We start from the raw sequence: 25,033 nt of genomic DNA on the forward strand, positions 1-25,033 counted from the left end.
TTAAATATAAAAAAATGCAGTGCCGTGACATTTACGAGGAAGATGAGGGCTATACAGTTTGACTACAAATTACAGAATACCGTTTTAGCCAGAGTTTCTGAGATAAGAGATTTGGGTGTCTTCTTAGATCAAAAGTTAAGTTATGCTTATCATATTGATTATATCACATCCAAAGCTTATAAGATGCTAGGATTTATCCTAAGATCTACTAAAGAGTTTAAAAATTGCAATACCCTTATCCTTCTTTTTAATGCTTACGTAAGGTCCCTTTTGGAATATGGATCTACAGTTTGGAACCCGATTTATAAAAAATATATAAATAAAATCGAAAAAATTCAATTAAAATTTTTAAAACATTTCCGATTTAGAATTGCCAATTCCGACCATTCGACCAATAAAGTCCTGGCAAGTATCACCCCATTAAAGGTGCGCAGAGACTTGAGGGACCAATTATTTCTTTACAAAATTGTCCATAGTCTTGTTGATTCTAAGAGTCTTTTTAGTAGAATTTTATTTGAATGTCCCCGTCTTAGCTCAAGAAATCAATCTTTGTTCTTCGTGCCCCGTTGTAGAAATGATTATGCCAAAAATGTGTTTTTGCTGCGTGCCTGTAGGAATTATAATAAGCATAGTGAGAGTTTAGACATATTCAACATGAAAATTAGTAATTATAAGAATATTTTACATAAATTGTTATTTTGTGAACAATTGTTTTAACTGTTAATTACTGTGTTTACTTTATGTTTAGTTTTTTTTTTTTTTTTGTTTTTATCATGGATTGTCAAGTGTTTGTTATAATTTTATTGTGGAAACTTGATTGATTTGTGTTATTTTTATATTGTTTTTATTGAATAGTGTTGTAATAATTGTTTGTTTCCCAAATAAAATAAAATAAATAAATAAATAAATCTGTATCCAAACATAATTATGATGTACTAGACAATTTGCGTTTAATTATCCCTATAAATTAATAAGCTTAAATAGAATATTGTTAAACCTATTTATTTATTTATTTCATATAACTTGGTCGGCAAACAAGCGTAAGGCTCACCTGATGGTAAGCGATTACCGTAACTTATAGACGTCTGCAACACCAGAAGCATCGCAAGTGCGTTGCCTACCCTATCCCCAATCTACCCCAGGGGAGGTCTAGTCACCTTACTCACTACAGGAACACAACACTGCTTGAAAGCAGTATTATTTAGCTGTGATATTATTCTATAAGGTGGGGAGGTACAACCCCAGTCGGGCTGCTCCATATTTTGAGCAGGAAATTTCCTGCTGGACCTACCTCAGTATGTATATTTTATTACAAAACTTATAAAAACTATTAATTTTAATATAAATTATGTTTTCACTAAAATACACAGATAAAACACACTTATACCTTTTAAAATAGGTTTCACCTGAACTAAATTCACAACTAACTAACACACGATTTTTTTCAACTTTCACTTCAGAATCGGCTTCTATACGAGTAAATAAATAAAACAGGATCTGAGTCTACTCGGGCGTAGCTCTTTATACGTGGATTTTGCGATATATTATGAGGTACTATCGCAATGACTGTGTTGTATTACGAACTACGGTATTGTTTAGGAATTTTAATTCGTGAAAGGAAAAATTAATATAGGCCCAAGTTGAAATTCGCCTATGCCCGCTATTCGACTAGCCCGTTGGTACAGCTTGCATCTACCCTGTTTTCTACTTCTTGGAGTATATATAGGTTATAGGTTTCATTCCCGTCAAGTCTGGCTGTTATATTTTTTTACGCTTGTAATACTTATACTATATTAACTGAGGTAGGGCTTAGCCGGAAATTTTCTGCTCAAAATATGGAGCAGCCCGATTGGGGTAGTACCGTAATCTTACAGAAGATCACAGCTAAATAATACTGCTTTCAAGCAGTGTTGTGTTCCTGTTGGTGACTAAGGTAACCAGAGCTCCAGGGGGGAATTGAGGATATAAAACAATATATATATATTTATTATAAAGAAAAGTATATAATTATGTATAATTATACTAAAAGATAAACAGAGTTTGAACTTGATTTTAATTATTAAAAAAAATAATATTAGTCTAGAAAACTTAACTGCAACTTTTTAAAGTATATCTCTTAAAAACATGTTTTTCTTTACATTTCACATTTTGTATTAAAAATTTAAACCGATAAGGCTGAAACCTTTTAATAAACATTTTTTAATACCCTTGAAAGATTAAGTACTTACTAATTTAGATAGGACAAGTACGTTTAACGCTTACACGTGATGGTACATTTTCTAATTTATAATTGGGAAAACACTTGTGTTTTTTATCCGAGTGTCAGCAATTCCATTTTTAACAATAAAGGCACGCCAACGCGCCAGCTTTTCCTCTAATGTTACGATGTCCATGGGCGATGATAGCCATTTGACATCAGATGGTCTACTAGTTTGCCATCCGCTCTTTATTGTAAAAAAAAAAAAATTGCTAACAATACTATTTTTCGCGCCCAATAGGTTAAAACTTTATGTGAATAGTCCCCAAGTTCTATCTTTACGACATAGTCGATAGTTCACACTGAAAACAGTGCTATTCAGTGTTTCCATATTATGTTGTCATTTCCGTTACCCACTCAAGGTGGCCCGATTCACTCTATTGCTTTGTATCAATTCATAGTTCATAATTCGAGGCTATTGTTTACTTTTATATGTTTATGTACTGGTAGTAGCAGTAGTTTATCCTGGTAGAAGTAAGAAGATCCAGTATATTGTCATACTTCTTATGTTTTTTCGAAACCACAGACTAACTTTTGTACGCGTTAAATACGTTAAATAGTTATTATGTCGGCTTAATTTTTATTTTTAATAGTTATAATATTCTCAATAAATAGATTCAATATATTTTTGTTTGAAATGACAATTTCTAAGATTAAACAAAGCTAAACCGAATTATTATATAAAAAAAACCAATGGCTTAACTCTCTTTCCAAGGTACGACATAGAGACCTCTTAAAGAAATACATTTAACTCAGAGAGTCAAACATAAATATTTCTCTGTCTCAAAAATCGTATTTGTCTCTCATTTACTTGAGATCTGACAACTACTTTTCGAGTTATATCTAAAAATGTATATTTACTTGACAATTTTTTTTTCTCGCTTCACCTGTAATGTCCCACTGTTCGGCATAGGCCACTTCCCCCATCATCATTACAGCCTATACAGTCCACTGCTGGACATAGGCCTCCACAAGTTTACGCCAAAAATAACGTGAACTCATGTGTTTTGCCCATAGTCACCACGCTGGGCAGGCAACTTCCCCCATATAGGAGAAGAATCGGAGCTTAATACACTACGTTACTTCAATGCGGGTCGACGGATATATTTTTTTCTACCTACGTTGAATTACTTGTCAGCAAAGTCTTCGGTGCGACAAAGTCAGCCCTGCAGTCACCACCCCGCCTGCCCAGCGTGGTGACTATGGGCAAAAGACATGAGTTCACGCCATTTTTGGCGTTAACTTATGGATGCCTATGTCCAGCAGTGGGCTGTGATAGGCTGAAGTGATGATGATGATGATGTAATTAAAGTCTAAAGTCTACTTTTTTTTTAATTTAAATCCTATATGTTTAAAATCTTTTGATGCTGATGACTCAATTGTCTAAAGCGCATGCTGTAACTACCTTAGGAGGAATTATATGTATATACTTAGTACCTTTGCATATATCTAATTGTAAATTTTTTAAACATGCAATTCTGTTGGTGGTTCTAATTAAATAAATAAATAAATAAATAAGTCGGTTTTATTATTTCATTTGAAAGCAAAAAAATATATACTGCAAAATATCTGATTAGTGTCTTCAAAAGAAAAACAAGTCATACTTAGTGTAGGTTTCTAATCTAGGAGACTTGGAGTCTAATTAAGACACTTTTTTGAGTTGGCGAATAGAGATCTTCCAGAATCTCTTCTACCATATGCAGGTTCCTCTAGTTATATATTTAAGCCAGTAAATTAGTAAACAAATACAAGGCCAGCATGATAGTAAGTAGTATTTTTAAAGGATTGTAAGATTAAATTAAATAAGCTTAAGTAATCTTATTTTAGACTAGCAGTGCCCGCGACTTCGTCCGCGTGAAATTTAACAAAAAAGTTATTGTTCAGTTTGCAGAGTTATAAAATAAATACATTGATAATGTTAAAGTAGCCTAAGCTACTCCTTACTACTGCCAGTGAAAGTCCCGTCAAAATCGGTCCAGCCGTTTCAGGGATTAGCCACAACAAACAGACAGACAGATAGACAGACGGACAAAAAATGTGAAAAATGTTATTTTGGTATATTTACCGTATATGCATCCATATACATTTAGTAAGAAGCGGTTATTTTAATATTACAAACAGGCACTCCAATTCAATTATTTGCACATAGAGTATTAAATAACAGACCTACAAATACAGCAGTATACAGTTTGTATCAACGCATACGTATCAATGAAATGTTACGCATGGTCACATATCTTCACCTACATATCGCAATCGATTTAATGTCGACATTATAGTTTATTCTCTATCCAGTATTTGAATAAATAGATACTAGTTTCGCTTAAACCGAAAATAAAAATCATCATATCAAAAATTTCGCTCTAGCGGGAACATCGTTCCATAGCTTAATTGGCTAGAGCGCCGACACGGTCAGTCGGAGACGCGGGTTCGAATCCCGCTGGAGCGGTCAATTTTTGATATGATATTAAAAAAAATTGTTTAAATAGATACTATTTGTTTCTGTAAATATGTTTATCTCAAGAGCTACAATTTAGAATATTTGTTATCTCTTTAATTCTTTTTTGAAAATAAAGAGACAACAGAACTGTAAAATAAACATCAGTTTAAAAACGTGTTAGCAAATCAATTTTTATAATTATATCTCTCTTAATCAAAACGTATATAATAAATAATATTATAATTATTATGCGTGGGTATATAGGTATGACAATGACTGACGTGACGTTTCAACATGTAATTTTAAATGAAAATACTTCGCATTGTAATTAGTAAATAAAGTAATATATTCTCATTTGGCACTATTGAAAGCCATTTTAAGAAGAAGAAGAAGAAGAATTAGTAATATATGAAATCTGTCAAAACAGCAGAATTAATCTATATCTATAATCTATAATCTATAATCTATAATATATATAAAAGCGAAAGGTCACTCACTCATCACGAAATCTCCGAAACTATAACACCTACAAACTTGAAATTTGGCAGGTAGGCTCCTTATAGGACGTAGACATCCGCTAAGAACGGATTTTACGAAACTCGACCCCTAAGGGGGTAAAACGGGGGGTGCAAGTTTGTATGAAAGTCCTATATTTTTGAAGTAAGAGACTTGAAATTTAAGATGTATGCTTTATAGATGATGAAAAGGTGTCCAAATTATGTTTCTTTAGAAATAAACTCCCTTTTGGGGTTAAAACGGGGGATGGTAGGTTGACTCACTCATCACAAAATCTCCGAAACAATAACACCTACAAACTTGAAATTTGTCAGGATGGCTCCTTATAGGGTGTAGACATCCGCTAAGAATGGATTTTACGAAATTCAACCCTTAAGGGGGTAAAACGGGGGTCGGAAGTTTGTATGAAAGTCCATGTTTTTGAAGTAAGAGACTTGAAATTTAAAATATATGCTCTATAGATAGTGAGGACGTGTCCAAATAATGCATCATAATCTATAAAAGAGAAAGGTCACTAACTCACTCATCACTAGAACTCAAAAACCGCTGGATGGTCTATCCATCCAGGTTGGACAAAGATAAAATTTGGCAGGGAGGTAGATTATAGTTAGCAGACGTTCGCTAAGAACGGATTTTACGATATTCCACCGCTAAAGGGGTTTAATCGGGGTTGATAGTTTGTATGCAACATATACAGCCTGAAAATAAAACTAAAAATGTGGTGTATAGAGAGGTTTTATAAAAATAACTATTATATTATACAAAATTGTGCCTTTTAAAAAGTTACTCAGTTTGATAAGCATTTCAAGTGACTGAAATAAAAAAAAATTGCGTTAAACATCTTAATAGTAATGCATATCTTCATAGCCACGCGGACGTAGTCGCGGGCAACAGTTAGTGTATTACAAAACACAGTCCCCAAAAGTGTATGTGATCGATTCGCTCAAAATCTACTGAACGGATTTTCATGCGGTTTCACCATTGAAGAGAGGGCTCCACCATTGGCAAGAGGAACGTTTACGGAACGGCTAAGCCGATTTTGATGAGAGTTTCACTGGAAGTTTGACACACTAATTTCAACGCGGGCGAAGCCGCGGGCACTGCTAGTCGTAAATATAAAACCAATGTTCCAGCCCCGGTTTACAGATATGACGGTGCAATCGGTCCTATTCCTATTAGCGACTGTTCATTAAATGAAAGCATTTTTACAAGTTAAAAATAAGTAAATTTGATTTTTGATAATAAAAACGTTAACTATTTACTGTTTTTGTTGGTTTTTGTTTTGTTTCTTTTTTTTTACTACTTTACAATTTTATATAAGTCAGTCAAGGCCTCCCCAAGTTCGTTACAGACATCCCGATTTTCCGCAATCCTCATCCAACCACCACTGGCAATCTTACGTAGATCGTCGATCCAGTGGGTCGGAGAACGTCCCACACTGCGCTCTCCACTCCCAGGACTCGTTTGCTTCAACGGCCATCGGTCCTGCAGGTGACCAGCCCACTGCCACTTCAAGCTACTAATTAATAGGCTAAGTCGGTTACTTTCGTCTTCTCGCCGATTGTCGGCTTTTTATTATTATTATTTTTTTATTATCATCGTTTATAAGTTTTTTTTTTAAATTATCAACCTGTACTATCTTAGTCTAATTATACATATTCATTATTTATTAATGGTCACAGATACCTAATGTGCGACTTCTCTTTCTTTTTTCTTCTATTTCTAATCCTATCTTTGAGAGAGACCCTAAGCATAGCCCGTTCCATTGCACATTGAGCGACTTTAAACTTGTGGACCAGTCTTCGTCAGTGTCCACGTCTGGGTACCGTATGTTAACACAGGCACGACACATTGCTCGAAGACTTTCGTCTTCAAGCATTGTCAGCAAGCATACAAATTTTATATAAATACTAATACAATCGTATTATAATGCATTGCGGTTGCATAATGAAAGTCTTTTGCAATTCCAAACGTAAAATGTTGTATTTATTACATTTGAATATTCATATTTATTATAATTTGTAATTAAAATACAATAAAAATTAATTATGCGATTTTTAATTAAGGGTTATATAGTTCCTAATATTGGAGCACAGAATATAATCTGGAACAAAGAAAGGAGAAAATTACTTATTTAACATTTTACAAGGGGTAGTAGTTGACATTTTTTCCTCTATTCCATATTTTCCTGTTTCACAAATCAAGTACAAAGACAAAACAAGGAAAATGTGTATGTTTATCTTTATTTTGTAAAATACATTTTTTTATTCAAGGAACAAGCGAAGAGAGAGTGTGTGGTTTAATATAAATTAAAATAGTATCTGTGTGTGTCTGTCAATGTGTGTGTTTGCGTGTGAACGAAATGAATAGTTTCTTAAATATAGTAACCAGCCTTAACTTACCTATACAACAAAATTTGCTATAAATTATTAACTTACTTATTAGCATTATATATACTGCAGTCCTAAAGCCGCAGCATGGGCAAGTACAGCCTGAGCTGCCTGCCTCGTCTCGAGGTGAGACCTCGCGGCCTCGGTCCAGGAGAAGGCGGCGGCCTTAGAAGCGCCTTCTAGTGCATTCACATAGCGAATAGCTGCTGCTAGATTGTTTCGCTCTAACCAGTACCTATTTTATGTATTTAGGGTCAATTTTAAGAGTTGCTGATAAAGCAAAACAAGAAATTTCCTGGCCACCTTACAGAAGATAATACTGCTTTCAAGCAATGTTGTGTTCCTGTTGATAAGGTGATCAGAGCTCCTGGATTTGAAGGGATTGGGTATAGGATCGGCAACGTGTTTGCGATGCTTCTGGTTTGCAGACATCTATAAGCTACGGTAATCGCTTGCCATCAGGTGAGCCGTACGCTTGTTTGCCGACCTAGTTATATTTAAAAAAAAGTTTATCTCGCACATACTTAACTGATAATTGGATTCATTAGCATGGTGTAAAAAGAGGAAATTGATACCGTTTCGTTTCGAGTAATAACAATCTTTTTTATAGACAGGGCGGCAAACAAGCGTACAGCCCACATGATGGTAAGCGGTTACGTAGCCTATAGACGCTGAAACAGTAGTAGCATTAGAAGCGCATTGTTGACCCTATCTATACCTGACTCTCGCAAGGAGCTCTCGCTATCTTACTCACCACAGTAACACAACACTACTCGAAAGAGTAGAGTTATTTACTTATGATCTCGCGTAAGGTTGAAGTACTTCTCCAATCGCGCTACTTTAAATTTTAAGCAAAATAGTTTATCTCGCCCATTATCAACTGGTAATTAATTGACTTTAGTGACAACATTTAACAAATAAAGAAGACTTTTATTATGAAAAAATTATGTGTTTGGTTCCACCTCATTGATAACAAATAATAGTACCTATAGTACGAACACTTAGCTAACGTTTGTCTAATAGTCTGGATGTTCTTTTACCATCGCGTGTGTCTCTAACACCTCTCTGTATACAACAGTTAAAAATTATAAAAGTCAAGCGTAAGGTAACTTAACAAATAATAATAATGTAAATATAAAATTATCTTTATAAATATCTTTGACAAAAAGTAGAAAACGAACATTTTAATCAAGATCGACGATATAAAATTTAAAACATATTACAATTTTTTTTAAAAACATAAATACTGAAGTAACATACATAAATAAAAACCCAAGCATTCTCGAACATTGGAAAAGACTAATCGTACTTACATACCTTATAGCATGTCTAACGGTAACATTACCGTTACAGATCAATGGGCAGCCAGGTTAGGCTACTTCTGGCTAAGCAATAAGTACAAGTGTATTTCTATTACTCTTAAGACCAACTCGACGAAAAAATACCTCGCCCTCTGCAGTAGATCAAATGTGTCCAAATCTTTGATAGGTTCGTCTGGGATTTTTTCTGCCTCTTGTTGTGGAATACCTGATATCTAGGCAAAATTATTTTTTGTAATAAAATCTATCCATACTTTAAGAAAAAGTATACGCGTACAAAGTACACATGTCAGAAATGAAACTTCTTTGGCAAACTAATTTTTAAGAGTCGTTTATATTTATACAAATCTTAAGCTTTAGATTTCCGTTCCAGCGCCATCTAGTTAGTTTGCGGTGGAATACTATCGATATTAATGTAACAATCTTTGTAGTTTCTATAGTACACGCTAGGTGGCTCTGTTGTTCGACAAAAACGTTGCACATCTTCGTGACGCTAATATTATTATTATTGAGTTTCATCCGTAAAAATTTTACCCTCATGCGCCTAAGTTTCACTTCAAAAGTTAGAAAATGTTTGAAATAAATACTAGAGAAATTCATTTAAATCCAAATATTTTGATGATTGTATTAAATGATTGTTAATCGAAAGGTGGTACTTTTCATGTGATTCCATTTAAATTTAATTGAGATCCCAAGAAAGCACTTTTTGAGTTATCTCTTATAAATAATGCGTATTTACATGACTATTTTTTTGACGACCTACGCTATATTATACCTCACAACTTTGTACTGGGTGTACCGATTTTGATGATTCTTTTTTAATCGAAATCAGATGCTGGTCGTGTAGTCTCATTTAAATTTAATTGAGTTCTGACTAGTACTTTTTGATCTATCTCTAATAATGCGTACCTACTTGACTACTTTTTCGACGACCTACGTTATATTACTGGTCGATGTGATTGAAGTCGGTAAAAAACTGGTTTTTAATGAATAATTATAAGTGTAGATAATACAGCTAAAATAATATTATTTACCTTCATAAATAGTAACAGTGATTGCAACCAAGAAAGAAAATAGACAAATAGAGGCGCTCCATCTTGTTCTACAAGAGCGACTTTCAAAGCAGTTTTCTCCATCTAGTTATTAACGATATGATTTATTTCATATTTACGTTGAAATACTACAAATACTGTAGATAAAATAGAAAAATTTTTTTTTTTTTTTTGTGCCAAAAATATGTTTAGTGCATATTAGACCACTGAAAATTTTATTCCTTAGTTTTTTTTTTTACTACAAAAAAACACGTGACTAAGACCTATCTGAACAATTTATTTTCTACTACTCCTATTATTATTAGATTTAATTTAAATGTTTTTAATTTGTAAGGGATGTCAATTGTAATCTGTGCCTTAGGGTTTATATAAAAGATCAATGAAGTAGTGGCGTATAGCGTGATTTTTTGCTGCCCGGGACCAACCGAAAATATGCCGCCCCTACAAATTCATTTAATTTTATTTACCAAATTACAATTACTTGTTCTCAATTCTACTGCATTTTTATGTGTGTTCGCATCGCAGACTCGATTCGGAATATTCGTCAATTGAAAAAATCGAAGTGATTATGCCCCCCCCCCCTTCTCTTGCCGCCCGAGGCCATGCCCCTCTCACCCCCAGCACTGCCCCTATACCATTGCAATTAAGCATTACCTGATGATATTTTTCTCTTAGGACACTTTCCGGTACCAAGCCTTTCTCTCGGACTGATTGTGGTATAGATTTCAATACAGTGGTAACTAATTTATCTTCGTAACCTACAAAAAGTATTTAAGTATGTAGGAGTAACATTGTTAGTTTTATCAACAAAATTATTGAGCTTAGTAGCTAGTTAGCTATGCTCGCGTGAATTTAACAACACCAAAGCTATTGTTCAGTTCGCAGAAAAATAAAATAAATAAATTTCTAAATTAAAAGTAGCCTAAGTAACTCCTTACTACATACTAGATTAGCCGAAACAAACAGACAGACAGACAGACAAAAATCGTATAAAAAAAATGTTATTTTGGTATAATATGTACTGTGTATATATATGCATTAGTAAAAAGTGGTTATTTTAATATTACAAACAGACACTTCAATTTTATTTATTTGTATAGATAAATTACTTGATTGACAAATAAAATTATTTAAAATATTTCTAAGGTACCTGCGGCATATAAGGCCCGAGGTGTAATAAGGCCCACATTTGAAAACTCGCGCTAAAAAACTTCTATTCCGATTCAAACTTAACTCAGACATGCATAAGACCGATAGGTATACCGCGACATTAGCTTGCAGCCGGTTCGCGCTGCCATCTCGACAGTAGCAAACGATTTGTGACGGGCTACGCTACAGAACTCGGATTTATAATTATTGGTGACAAATAAATGTAAGTATTTTTATTGAATTTCTATTAATTAATAACGTAAGATAATTTTATTAAACTTGAGATATAAGAGTATATAATTTCAATGATTTTAATCCAAAGTAAGAGCTTTTTTGTCCTAAATTGATGGTTTTATAAAATAATGCTAAACGGCTAATAAGGCCCACTGGAGTAGGTCATGGGCCTTATTGCCCTATCTTTCTTATCTAACTCAACATATTTTTTCTACTCACAGATTTAATAGATATGCCTCCACGACGGGCTCAGTGGACGCATGAAAATTTGCGTTTTGCTATGGCAGTTGTAGAACGAGGGCTGTTGACGCAGTGTGGTGTTGCAGACCAATATAATATTCCTAGATGTACGCTGAGGATCCACTTGAAAAGTGGAAATATAATAAGACGCTTAGGACGCATTTCAATGAATTTTCAATTTTTATGTTGTAGAGATTTAATGTCTTCGGTAAGCCAGGGTGCTGGCAAATGCTTTATTCGAACTGGACGAACTGGAGCATGCATGTTGTACAAATCAGTCATAAGTGAGTTAAAAATAGTAACTCGTTGATCGATTGTATCAACAGATTGAATCACAGACCAATCGATCCTGTTTGCATCTTCACGCAAGCTGTTAAGGTCCATACCACCAAAGTTACGAAGCAGAAGGGTCCTTGACTTAGCCTTCGGTGGTTTTATTTTGTACGAAAGGAAAAGAAGATCATGATAAGAAAATGCACAAGCATTACACTGTCCATGATTTTCTACATGGTCAGTGGAAGAAACTATAATTAAGTCTAGAAGAGAGGGAGTAGAATTTGGAGAACAGTGCGTGGCAGCAAGTGGAAGGATATTTAAGTTAGACCTAGAAATAATAGTATTAAGTTTTAAAGATTTGTAATCGTTTTTCAACAAGCATGTGTTAAAATCTCCCATTAATATAGTGTGACTGTACTGAGGAGTAAATTGTTCTAAAAGGCTTTCAAGATGAGAAAAGTAGTCAATAGAGAGAGAAGGATTATAAAAAACACATAAAAGAATCTTAGAGTGAGAAAGAGTTAATTCTAAGAATAGATGTTCCGCACAAGGATTGTTTTGAGGTGCTGACATACTGACAATGTTATAAGGTATATAGGAACGCAAATATATGGCAACACCCCCACCAACTCAAGCAAAAAGGAGCTCGACGAGTACATTTAATTGCACCAGAGCATGCTGAAAATGTATCAATTGCTATTTGGGTCAATGCTGTCGGGACTCTTATTTCACCAATGATAATATTTAAAGGGCAGAGGCAGAAGCCTAAATTTAGTGACAATTTACCAACTGGCAGTTTCATAAAAATGTCACCGAAAGTCATGACAACCGAATTATTTCTGGAATTCATAGAAGAATCTTGGTTTTGCCGCGCTTGCAAAGAAGATCATGTGTCGGATATGCGACAGTGTGTTAAATGTCACATATGGTACCACGAAAAATGCCTAGGATTGACCAAAATTAATAAGAAATTATTTAGTTATCATTAAGTAAATTAGTACCTATTTTTTAAATGTTTTTTTTTGTTTATTTACTCGTAAGTTCTTAATCATTAAAGTACAATGAAGCTCCTAATTGCAAGTTTGATTTAGAATATGTTATATAAGTCATAAGAAATTTTGTGATAACTTAAAAAGTGGCTTAAGTTAAGTGGAGTTTTAACTCCTAGGGGGTAACCCTAGGAGTTAAAAAAGCCCATTGTCAATATCTCATAAGTTAATGTTAAAAAAAAATTGTTGGAATGATTAGCTGAAAATGTCAAATACTTTGTTTTGTTGATAATTTTATAAAAAAGGAAACTTTTAATATTGGGCCTTAATTTACAGTGGTATTTTAATAAAGCCCATGGCAAGAGTTTTTAAAAATGGTTATATTTCTTTCCATGCTGATTTCTATATTACTCTTTATCTTTTATTCTCATCCTCAATAAAAAAAACTTTTTCCTGAACCCATTTATTTTTAATATTTTAAAATATTTTTGGAGTTTTTTAGTTTTAAAGTTAGGTGGGCCTTATTTGCCGCAGGTACCTTATTAGTCACGCAAATAAGTTTAAAATTTCAATAGTATCAATTAAAGTTAATTCTTCGATGTATACATTTTTAATGTATCATCATCATCATCATTTCAGCCTATCGCAGTCCACTTCTGGACATAGGCCAAAAGTTCGCACCAAAAATGGCGTGAACTCATTTGTGTTGCCCATAGTTAACACGCTGGGCAGGCGCACCGGGTCGCATCGAAGACGCTGCTGCCCGTCTTCGCCTGTGTATTTCAAAGCCAGCAGTTGGATGGTTATCCCGCCATCGGTCGGCTTTTTAAGTTCCAAGGTAGTAGTGGAACTGTATCATCCCTTAGTCGCCTCTTACGACACCCACGGAAATAGAGGGGGTGACTATATTCTTAATGTCGTAACCACACAGCTCTTTAAGTTTTTAATGAAATAATTGATCAAATTTCACTTTTTTTTAAATCAGCTCATTAGATTATTAAAAATACTTAAATAATAGTTCACTGCATCTTATTCATTGTAAAATCTGTGCCTTCGTCTTTAACCCTCTATTGTTTACATTGAATTTTTTTTTTTTTTTTTTTTTGTATCGCAAGGGAACCCCTTTACGGGTGATATCCAGGACGCCCGGGTAGGCAATCCTAGACCGTATGTCGGCTTCAGCACTTGGGGGTGCAGTACCAACCAAACCCCTGCGGGAGCCTTCAGCCGCTTTAATTGGAGGGTCCCGGATCTGCAGGCAACAGGATCCCTCCAGCGACCGGCTGGCCTCGGCGAAAGGGCCAGACTTCTCCCCCATGGGGACTATCCGGCTCACCTCTGAATAATCCCGACGACGCCATGTCTAGCAGGACCGGGTTCCCACCCCGGCCCGACACGAGCACAGGGGCGTTACTAGAGGCGCATTAAGTAGCGCCTCCTACGCACCCCCGTTCGTCGCCTGCGGAAGGAGGTCTCGTCGGTGGCCTCCTCTCTCATCCGCTCGTCGTTCTCCTTCTGGGTCATTACTATCTCGCGGAAGGAGACCATCGCAGACCAGGACTTGTCGTCGCCGAGCATCGCGGTGATGACGCTAGGCAGTGACAAGTCCCCTCCGAGAACTGTCGTCAGATCGCGACGCAGTGCCACCCATCTCCGGCACACCTCGAGGGTGTGCTGGGCAGAGTCCACCGCCGCGTCACAATCGTGACATCCAGTCGTCGGCTCCTTTTGGACCGTCTGACACAAGTATTCACCAAAGCAGCCGTGCCCGGTGAGAACCTGCGTCAGACGGAAGGTGAGGGGCTTGCGCTTGCTGCGCATCCACCGCTCAAGGACCGGGCGCAAGGCAGCCGTTACGCGTGTGCCATACGGCTGCTCCGCCAGGTCCTCCCCCCACCTCCGCATTAATGCTTCTTGCCCCATCCGGCGCACCCGTAGGATGCCGTCCAACGTGGGGTTCTCACCGAGAGCCCTCCTACCCGAGTACATTGAATATTTGTTTGACACTTCAAAAGTGTTGAAATCGATTTAATCAAAATGTACCTATATTAAATGTATCATATTTTGAAGGAGTACAAATATCGAAATGTATAAAAACATTATAATTTGGTCTAGTTACGCTGTCCCAAGTTATCAATCCTTACAATTTATTTCTAATAAGTTCGAGAGTTTAAAATATGTATTAAAAAAGACTAACCTGCAGCTTTTTCAATGGCCCTCAACTCTTTATCAACGTTTACATAAGGTTCTCCTTTTTTCGTAGCCGTCAGTAAAGACGCTCCTGCAATCCATAGCTCTTGTGACCGTCTAATTTCTCTCTCCACTTTTAAATGAGCTAAAGAAAAAAAACTTGAAGCTAAAAATTTTGTTTAAGCGCTAACGTTCTAAAAAATATGAATTCAAAATACGTCATAGTTTGCTATAATAAGTGCCAGTATAAACACGCGTGTCGTTTAGTACGAAAACTTTGTAGACGTCATAAGAAAAATAGCGCTAATTTACTCGATAAATAACTTAATTATGATTAATAGAAGTCTTCGAAATCGTATTTTCTACATAAGAGAATTCATAATAAGCAGCAGGAAAAAGTGAAAAATTAAAATTTTAATTTTTAACACGTAAAATAAAAATATACAATATCGACAGAATATTATAAGAAACAAAACACTGATTTTACCAATTTTACCGTTTGTGTAATTAATTACTTTAATACCGTTTAGTTTATCCTCGACGACTTTCAGTTTAGCAGCCATTTCTTTGAGTTGCTTGGCGAACAATTTCTTTTCAAACGCAACTTTTTCAGCGACCAAAATACTTAACTTTTCTGTTGCCTTTAATTTACAAATAAATAAAGTTAATAATAATGTCCATAAAACTATTTGAAGTAATTTTTACATTGAGTCTTATTATGACATAATTATGACATTATACATAACAAAAAAGATGGAAGTAAAAGAAATTTTTTTTAAAATAAAACTTCAATACGCACGCTTGACTTGGGAGTGAGCTGTTTAATACGTGTCGATAGCGTTACGAAAAGTGTGATCGGGTGAGGCGAACATATACATAAAATAAATATTGTTTACGATCAGATCTATATAAAATCTCAATATGGCAAATATGGCATAATATGTATATCCGAATCAAGGGCTCTGAATTGACTATTTGTGTTATATTGAAAATGATAAATAAAGTTTGGAACATTACCTCTCTTTCTTTTTGTATAACTTTCTTCTCCATTGTATCTTGATGTCGTTCCAGCTGTTTCTTTAGTGAGTCCTTAAGTATTTTATCATTTGCACTCTTTTGTTCGTCTAGCTGAAAAAAAAAATATATTAATGCAAAATAAAAAAAAAATTACTTACGTAGGTACATCAGTTTATAATATAAACGCACAGAAAAACTTTAATGAAAATGTGTCTCTTATCATTTTTGTTACACTAGCTCTGTAATTTGATTCATCATCTATAGACCAGTTCATAATTTTTGTGTGTATTGTGTATAATTTTTTTTTTTTTTTTGTTTAAAAAGCGAAAAGCACTGGTCTACTACACCAAAAAGTTGATAAAAAAATAAAAATAAATTGAAATTTTACTCTCTTCTTATATTCTTTGTCCATTTCAACTCTCTTCTGCTTAAGCATGGAGTTCATTATTGATTCCCTATTTTTTCTCTCTTTGTCTCCTTGAGGTAATGCTTAAAACAAAAAGAGAAACTAATGATACTTGCGATACAACTAGTTGGAATTTAGTATTTTCAAAAGAATAACTAAAACTAAATTTTCATAATTAAAAAATGGAACTTACTCTCAAATGCTCGACTAACTCTATCGGTCATTCCGACCACGACGTCTTTTAACTCAGACTTTAACTGTTGAGTCTAGAAAATTACGATTCAATATATATATGTGCAAAAATTAAGTCACCTATCAGCGATTTAAATAAAATTTATTTATTAATGGATAACGATAAGATTTAATTGAAATCATTATGTTATAGTGAGGTAGAGATTAGCTTTTACTGAAGTAAGGCACACCAGGAAATGTCCTGCTCAAAATATGGAGCAACCCGACTAGGGTAGTACCTCGACCTTACAGAAGATCACAGCTAAATAACACTGCTATCAAGCAGTGTTGTGTTGCTGTTGGTGAGTAAGGTAACCAGTCCTAAGGGAAATTGGGGATAGGGTCGGCAACGCGCTTGCGATGCTTCTGGTGTTGCAGACGTCTATAAGCTATGATAATATTTTAAAATCAGGTGAGCTGTACGCTTGTTTGTCGACCTAGTTATAATAAAAAAAAGTGTGTTGTGAAGTGAAATAGTCAGAGAAAAATTAACAATATAACATTGTCATTAGTACCTATTTACACAATCGGATATTTTAATTCATTGAGGTAAGATAGTAGACTTACAGCACTGGAGTATGTGACGAAAAATTATATAAATAAATAACTATGACTGAATACATACATATCGATTGGTATGATAAATCAATAAATCTAGATCTCCTTGAAGCTGCAACCTTTCCTGTTCATATTTTATCTCCGGGAATATCGTTTCATTTTCTATCACATATTTATCTATCAAATTTTCTACCTGGATTATAAAAAACACATTACTTTTCATTAAATAATAATTAAGTAATATGGATTTTTTGAAATATTTTGTTAAAATCTCAAGTCAATACACACAGAAAACACAGCAGGAAATAAATTACACAAAATCTTTAACAGACCAACCTTACAGAGGATCACAGCCAAATAATACCTACTACTATCAAGGAGAGTTGTGTTCTTTGGGATAAAGTGTGTGTAAGATGGCCAGAGCTACTGAGGCCTAATTATACAATAACTTGGTAAAAAACTTGGTAAGCCATTACATATACCAAACTAATAAATATACTCAGTGTCATGCACGAAAAAAAATTCATATAAATTAAAATTGATAACCTTTTGCCATTGATCATCCAAAACCACAGATTTGTCGTTTTCCCATTGATACTGAATGCGAGAAGCTTTAATTTTTTGTTGATAATCATTCATTAGAACTTTAGTACTTTCTATATCCTCTTTAGATCCCTTAACTCCACACTCGAAGTACCGTGTAAGATCCTCTAAATATTATAAAGAATAACAAAAAAATAAGTTAACTGATCCTAGCTTAGATTTTCAACTTAAGAATATTATTAATCGAGAAACTAAAAATTGCGTTAATTTCGTTTATACATCTTCGATACTGTTAAAGTTACAATTTGAGAAGGCTCAGTATGACATAAATATTCTTATTACGAGTAAATACTCGGCTTATGAGATTCATATTTATGGGAGATAACGTTTTAAGGCTAGTAGTTTTCCACTAAAAGTAGCGACCATTTGTATGACAGTAGTGTAAATATTTCGGAAATAGTCTATTACATTTAAAAATATAACACATTTGCAATAAATTATGCTACTATGATTTAGCAGTATTAGCAGTTGCAAATCAATTCAGTTAAGTACTATGTTTGTTTTGATGTTTTTGATAATGCTTTTGGCCTAAGACCCGTTAAGTATGATAAATTTATTTACATATACAATGATACTAGTGGTCGCCCAGTGGTCGAAATTCGATCATAATTAATTTAAAATGTAAGCTTGCACAACGAACAATAGAGTATACGTATGTGTCAAATAAGTATATGAGAGTGTGTGTAATGTTTTTTTATTGATTTGTCAATTTAAAAAAAAAACATTACACTTATGTATTTTTATGCATTATCTAAAAGAAATATTAGCATTCTGCACTCCTTCTCTATATAAATTATAAGTGTGCGTAATTTCATACTCCTCCGTCCGTGCAATTTTCGTAAAAAGGGGTAAATACAAAATTTTTGCTTCACGTATTAATATATAGATGTAGTTACAGGACCCCATAATAATCATCATCAACATCACAGAAGAGACCTAAGTCCACATGAGGGACGTTGGTAGGTAGAGTTTACCTTAACACATTTATTTAGTGAGTGCTTTGCTACTTGCCAATATCAGCAGTTGCCTCTTCTGCCTTTTTTAACGATTCCTTCACTAAATTTAAACGCTCTATCATGTGACCGCGCAGTTCCTTTAACGTTGGTATCGAGAAATTTTGCATCGTTTCTGCAACAACCTGCAATAATATTTTAAAATATTCTGACTAGCCCGTTGGCGCAGTTTGTAGTGCTTTCTGTTCCGGGTTTTGTGGGTTCGATTCCCACCCCGAGTCTGGGTGTAATGTATATATTTATTTATATATATTATTTATAAGTATGTTTATGGAAAAAAAAACTATGTAGCTATAACAGTCGGCTGTTACATATAACACAAGAATTAATTTGCTTACGTTAGGAACAGACGACCATGTGTGCATTGTGCAGATATTTATTTATTTAAAATATTCAAATTTTAATTAAATTTTAATGATTAATTATTCAGTTTCTCTAAAACTTATTGAAATTCTTGGCTTTATTACCTTTTTTACGGAAATAAGGTTAAGTTAAAGAATCCAGTAAGACAACAGTGCTTATATAAGTATTCATAACATTTTATAATTACTAGAAATTATCTATTAAAATGACATATAGATGGTATGTAGTTTAGATAATACATGTATAATAAAATATTTCATCTATCTCATTGTATATTAACGACGTTTATTTGTAATTCGAAACAATGACGGTTGATTATTACCCGTATACATTTAATACCTAGCTTTGTAACTAATTTCAAGTCATTAAGAACTTCATAAGGTTTCAAACTATTGGGTAGGTACTATTTTTAAGTGGTGGTGTTAGTACCTACTTGCTCTTCAGTGGTAGTAAGTGGTTTTGGTCAGGTAAACATAATTAAGCTTGTCTTTCAACATACTTATTATAAAATTTAACTATATAATATGTGTATTTTGGAGCCACAAAACATCAATTCAAAATAAAATGGTTAAAAAATAGTTGACAGCCATTAATTTAACTGAGGCAGGGCACAGCAGGAAACATCCTGATCAAAATGTGGAGCAGCCCGACTGGGGGGACTTAACCTTACAGAAGATCACAGCTAAATAATAGTGCTTTCAAGCAGTGTTGTATTCCTGTGGTAAGTAAGACCAGAGCTACTGGGGGGATTATGGGTATGGCCAGAAACGCTTCTGGTTTGCAGGCGTTTATAAGTTTCGGTAATCCATTACCATCAAGTGAGTTGTACGCTTGTTTGATGACCTGGTTGAATAAAATAATATTAATGAGTTGAAACTATAAAATTAAATATTGATTTTATAATGTTAATTTACTACCTCAACCTAATGGCATTGTACTTAAGAGTGTGGATTTATCATGACACGATGGATGTCTGTCAACATTTTAAAGAATTCTTAGCCTAATACAACAAATAGAATAGTGTCCTTTACCTGGTTATAAAGGGAGCAAGCAGTTGAAGCAGTATAATAATTACTAAGGGCTTCGTTACCGCGATCTTTTAGGCGTTCGATAATTTCACAAACGGTTTTTGTAACGACAATCGGTTTAGGTTCTTCACACGGTTTATTTTTATCTATAGATTCTGGAAAGATATCTGGTTAAATATTATCTATCGTCTAATTAGTAGGATCCTAAACAAGCTGTTCCGGTGGATAGAACGCGCAGATTAAAATGTATTGCCAGAAAACCTTATGAAGAAAAATCTTAAACATCGTGGAAGAAATTTTGAAATGTTAACCTAAACAAAACAAACAATTTTTATCTTAATTAAAAACCTAACCTCGCTTTTTGTCTTCAAGTCTCGGTTGAGGTTTACCAGCTTTAAATAAAATAGCATTATTTTAAAGAAAACTAACATTTCAATGTAACCTGATAGGTACTTATTTAATAAATTAAAACAATGGGGAAGATTTATTTTATCTATTAGTTACTTTTGTATTACTCACTGAGAGCAGGTTTTTCTGATTCATCAGAACAAATCTTAGGTTTTTCACCTTCCGTTATTATTGCATTAAAATAATCCTTAACATCTTCGATACATTTTTTAAAAAATTCTCTATATGTCATATTCTCTTCATACGCAATGGCAATAAAATCGTCAAACCAGGGAGCGTAGATTGTTATCCAGTCACGAATTTCTGGTGACCGCCTAGAGTAACAGGATTAAAATCACGTATAATATAATAGTCAAATACTTAATGAAAACAATAATATTACATCCTTTATTTAGTTAAAATGATAAAACACAGTTGCGCAGTTTTTAAATTCATTGATTTAATTGTAATGATTAGCTATTGTCGTGTCTTAACGAAAGAAACTAGTGGACATTTTGGCTGCTTGTTTTATCCAACTAAAGTAGTCAACAATAAGCTTAGTCTCAGTTTTCTCAACATTTCATAAAAATAAATGAAAGTGACTGAAATTATTCTGCTGGGACCAGCGGAGGACAACTATTTACGCCACCATCGTGCAATATTTAAATATCCTATACAATTAGTATCTAACAAAATAATAATTATTTAGGTGTTGCTCTAGAAACTATAAACTATAAACTTATGAGATAAAGACTATCAAAATAGATGAACTAAACATGAGCCCACAAACGTCGGCATTATTATTGATATTACATACAATATTAACAAATCTAAAATTTACTAACTTTGCTATCACAGCAAATCCAGCGGCTAGAAAAACTACAGTCATAGCTCCCCAAAACGCACTGTCGTCTTTGGGCTTCGGAGGAGGTGGGGGCAGTTTGGGAGGACACGGTTCTCGTACTTGGACCTTGCATTGTAGTGGGGGGTACTGACATATTTCAGCGACTTGGATAACCACGCGTTTTTGTCGCTATGACAAATTAGAAAAACTTTTATTTAGTTAAAATTTTATGTATAGACGTTTTATAAATATAAATTTTCTTGATTCCGCAGTCGGTATCAACACCTATACGGAATGTACCGAGAAAACTGTAGATTTGTATAGAATTCTAGAACAAAAACTTTTAAGATTCAATATTCAAACAGTGCGCTCAAAAAACAGAATCTAACAACAAGACAGTAATTACCTACTATAAATTAACAATTTCAAGACTGTGTTGTGGTGACTGTCACACTTTTTGATCCAACACGCATTTGGCTCACACCAGGGTGATGCGCATTGCGAAGAAATTTTATTAACATTATTTTATTTTATTTATATTTACATTATTTATTTTATTTATATTATTTTAATTTTGTTAATGGCGCTAATTTTTTATAATATTTGCAATTTATTATACCTACCTACTACAGCACCATATAGCTCAGTAAGTTCAATATACAACAAGTTAATGTTGTGAAAGGTGTAATCCATTTTTTTTTCGTAGGTATAATAAGAGGCTTTTTATAAAAACACCGTAACGTAAACATTTATATACAACACAGTACAGTAACAATTGGTTGCATTATAATACAAGGTATATTGATTATATTTTATAACTTTTTGCACACAAAAAAGGAACAGTTTAGAATCATTACAAATAATTAAGTAGGTATACAAAGGCGGCCTTTTCGCTTAATGCGATTTCTTCTGGGATACTTAATACGTTATAATATATACTTAGGGTTTACACTGTACATATACCTAAAATATTCATATTTCATATACCTACACGTACCTAAGTAGTGAAAACTTACCAATATATGTCTAATATTGAGCAAATGATTCCTGATTCTAAACATTTTGTTTATTTGTAAAGGTCAATCTGTGTTTGTTCTTTGTCATCCCGTATTTTTTTACGCCATCTGACAGATCACATTTACCTGAAGATTAATTGCCAGTAACCTCCAAAGCGGTATTTACTGCGATGTTCGACTCCTTGTATCCATCAAACCTTAACAAAACTATATTTCTCTAAGGTTTTTTTTTAAATTAATGGTGTACTTTTAGGTTTTGTAGTGTTATAAATTCATAACATTAGACATGTGAAATATCATTTTTATCTATTTTAATTAAATATGAATATTCACACCAATGTAATTTTATTGACTTCATTGTTGTGAGATGTGATAAATGAAATCATGATTTATAAAATTAATGAAAAAGACAAAAAATGCGGTGACAACCAATAAAATTAATAAATTTGTATGTTAAAACATTTTTAAGAAACAAAATGCCTAGTTTAAATTAATAGCCGAGTTCCGGCACGGCCATAAGCTACGGCTGAAACTGAAAGGTTATTCCGTTTTCACTTACGCTATGTCAACTAGGTCGGCAAACGAGCGTATAGCTGACCTGAAGATGAGAAAGTAACCCTAGCCAATAGACTTCACCATAAGCATTGCAAGCGCGTTGCCGACCGTAGTCCCGACCCCATCCCCTCTCTTTCTCACCCTCTACCTTATACACCACAGGAACACAACACTTGTGGTACTTCCCTAGTGGGTAGCCCCTGGTTTTGAGGATACATCTTGCTTTGCCCTACTTCAATAACATTAAAATATTTGTCTAAAATTAAATTATTGTCGATTGTATATATTGTTATAAAATAAAACAGTCTTAAGTAACGCCATAAAAATAAAACAACAATATGAAATAAATTCATTTTATAATATTTAAATTAAATACAATTTTTCATATTTACACAGCTCACAATATAACCAGAGTGCTTTTAAACTTTTAGCTGAATAATACGCTAACAAATATCTTTGCAAATAAATGCTATAATGCGGTAGGTATTCTTTATTTTGAACCTATGGTGTATGACATTAAGGAACATATTACAACAGGTGCTTGAAATGTAACTGGACTAGCTAATAATATAATAAAACTATTTAAAAAACAAATAAGTCACTAACAAATAAATAAAAGAACTATATTTAAGCAAAATATGCTTTATTTTCTTTGACATAGAGTTTGATTTTTATTATTGCAACAAAGGTTAGTCAATACAATGTTACTTTTATTACATCAATGGAATTTCGTACTTACTCTTTTGAAACAAGACTGATGATCATTTGACAAACGATAACATTAACAATTATATGTATATCTTTGAATAATATATATTTTCGAGGAAACATTTCAACTGCAATACACACATAATATAATTGAAATTCCATACAAATGAAACAATTTTCAACTATAATAATAAATACAAAATAAGAGAAACATGTTTGACAGTAAAAAAATATTATCATATAAAAAGAACGAAACAGAATCAACCGACTTGACATCGTTTTCAACTGAAATAAAGTTACGTTTTAAATTTTTCGCTTTTTTTTCTTTATTATGTTTTTTATTTAATGGTCGTGGAATCAAATACCAATAATATTATGGACTACATCTATAGCGCCATATAAATTAGCAAACTATTTGTCAAACTTCACATATCTGTTCAAACTTTTGATAGTATGTAGGTAGTTATTTAATTCTGTTTGACGCATTGATTAAATAATATACTCGTTTAACGTTTTGGGTGAAAAAATCCATGTCATTCTTTTTGTGTAACCTTGTTCTCAAATATGATTTTATATACGGTGACAAGAAAACACTTAAGTCTGTCATTTGATGAAAACATGAAGTTTGACTAACAAATTTATCGAACTAATTTGATCTCCTACTAAGAGGTAGCTCCTTAAAGGTAGAGTAGACCGGAAACGGAAGCGTGCGCCATTATTGCTTCCGCCGCTTGCCGTATCTCAAGATGGCGTCTCGCCGCATCCAGCCAAGACTTAGCAGCTGCCCTCGGGGCTCCTTGTAATAGATTTACATAGCGGAGAGCATTCGCTAAGTTACCGTGGTCCATATGGTACCTGAAATAGTTAACAAGGGATTTTTTTATACGACTGAGTCGGCAAACAAGCCTAGAGCCTACCTGATAGGATTACCGTATAGGCGCCTGCAATACCAAGAGCATTGCTAGCAAGCTCGTTGCCAACCCTACCCTCGATTCTCCCCAGGAGATTTGGCCACGATACTATTGAATTATTTACTATTAGAGGTTAAACTATTGTGTTGACTTTTGTATTCTATAAACTTAACAGTATTCGACTGTATTTTTTACGTCATGACTTTTTACTGAGTAGACCGATTTTGACGAAGCTTTTCAAAAGATGGTACTTGTCGTATGATCGCATTTAGATTAAGGCTAAACCTGACAAGTAGTTCTTTTCAATTTATCGAGTTGACTACGACTATATCGATTATATT

The 25,033-nt window shown here is 33.8% G+C and overlaps 2 protein-coding genes across 2 annotated transcripts in view; both read right to left on the bottom strand.

The window, feature by feature from the left end:
- Positions 1-7,167: 7,167 nt before the first annotated feature.
- Positions 7,168-22,563, bottom strand: LOC123665000 (MICOS complex subunit Mic60-like). The gene is made up of 18 exons (XM_045599363.1): positions 22,519-22,563; positions 21,504-21,691; positions 20,791-20,993; positions 20,275-20,426; positions 19,976-20,086; positions 18,879-19,005; positions 17,811-17,974; positions 17,332-17,457; positions 16,669-16,741; positions 16,458-16,558; positions 16,070-16,180; positions 15,576-15,693; positions 15,060-15,197; positions 10,629-10,732; positions 9,957-10,058; positions 9,049-9,137; positions 7,652-7,838; positions 7,168-7,317 (listed from the first exon to the last, which is right to left on the bottom strand). The coding sequence occupies exons 1-17, from the start codon at positions 22,561-22,563 to the stop codon at positions 7,661-7,663; spliced, it is 2,130 nt and encodes a 709-aa protein (XP_045455319.1). The 3' UTR covers positions 7,168-7,317; positions 7,652-7,660.
- Positions 22,564-23,699: 1,136 nt separating this feature from the next.
- LOC123665184 (MICOS complex subunit Mic60-like) overlaps positions 23,700-25,033 on the bottom strand; it is a 29,340-nt gene continuing 28,006 nt past the window's right edge. The window contains exon 18 of the mRNA XM_045599529.1: positions 23,700-24,636. Coding sequence (XP_045455485.1) covers positions 24,459-24,636 — 178 coding nt within the window. The 3' untranslated portion in view covers positions 23,700-24,458. The remainder of the gene's footprint in view (positions 24,637-25,033) is intronic.

Source organism: Melitaea cinxia, chromosome 23 (genome assembly GCF_905220565.1).
Source record: "Melitaea cinxia chromosome 23, ilMelCinx1.1, whole genome shotgun sequence".
In the NCBI taxonomy this organism is placed as follows: domain Eukaryota; kingdom Metazoa; phylum Arthropoda; class Insecta; order Lepidoptera; family Nymphalidae; genus Melitaea; species Melitaea cinxia.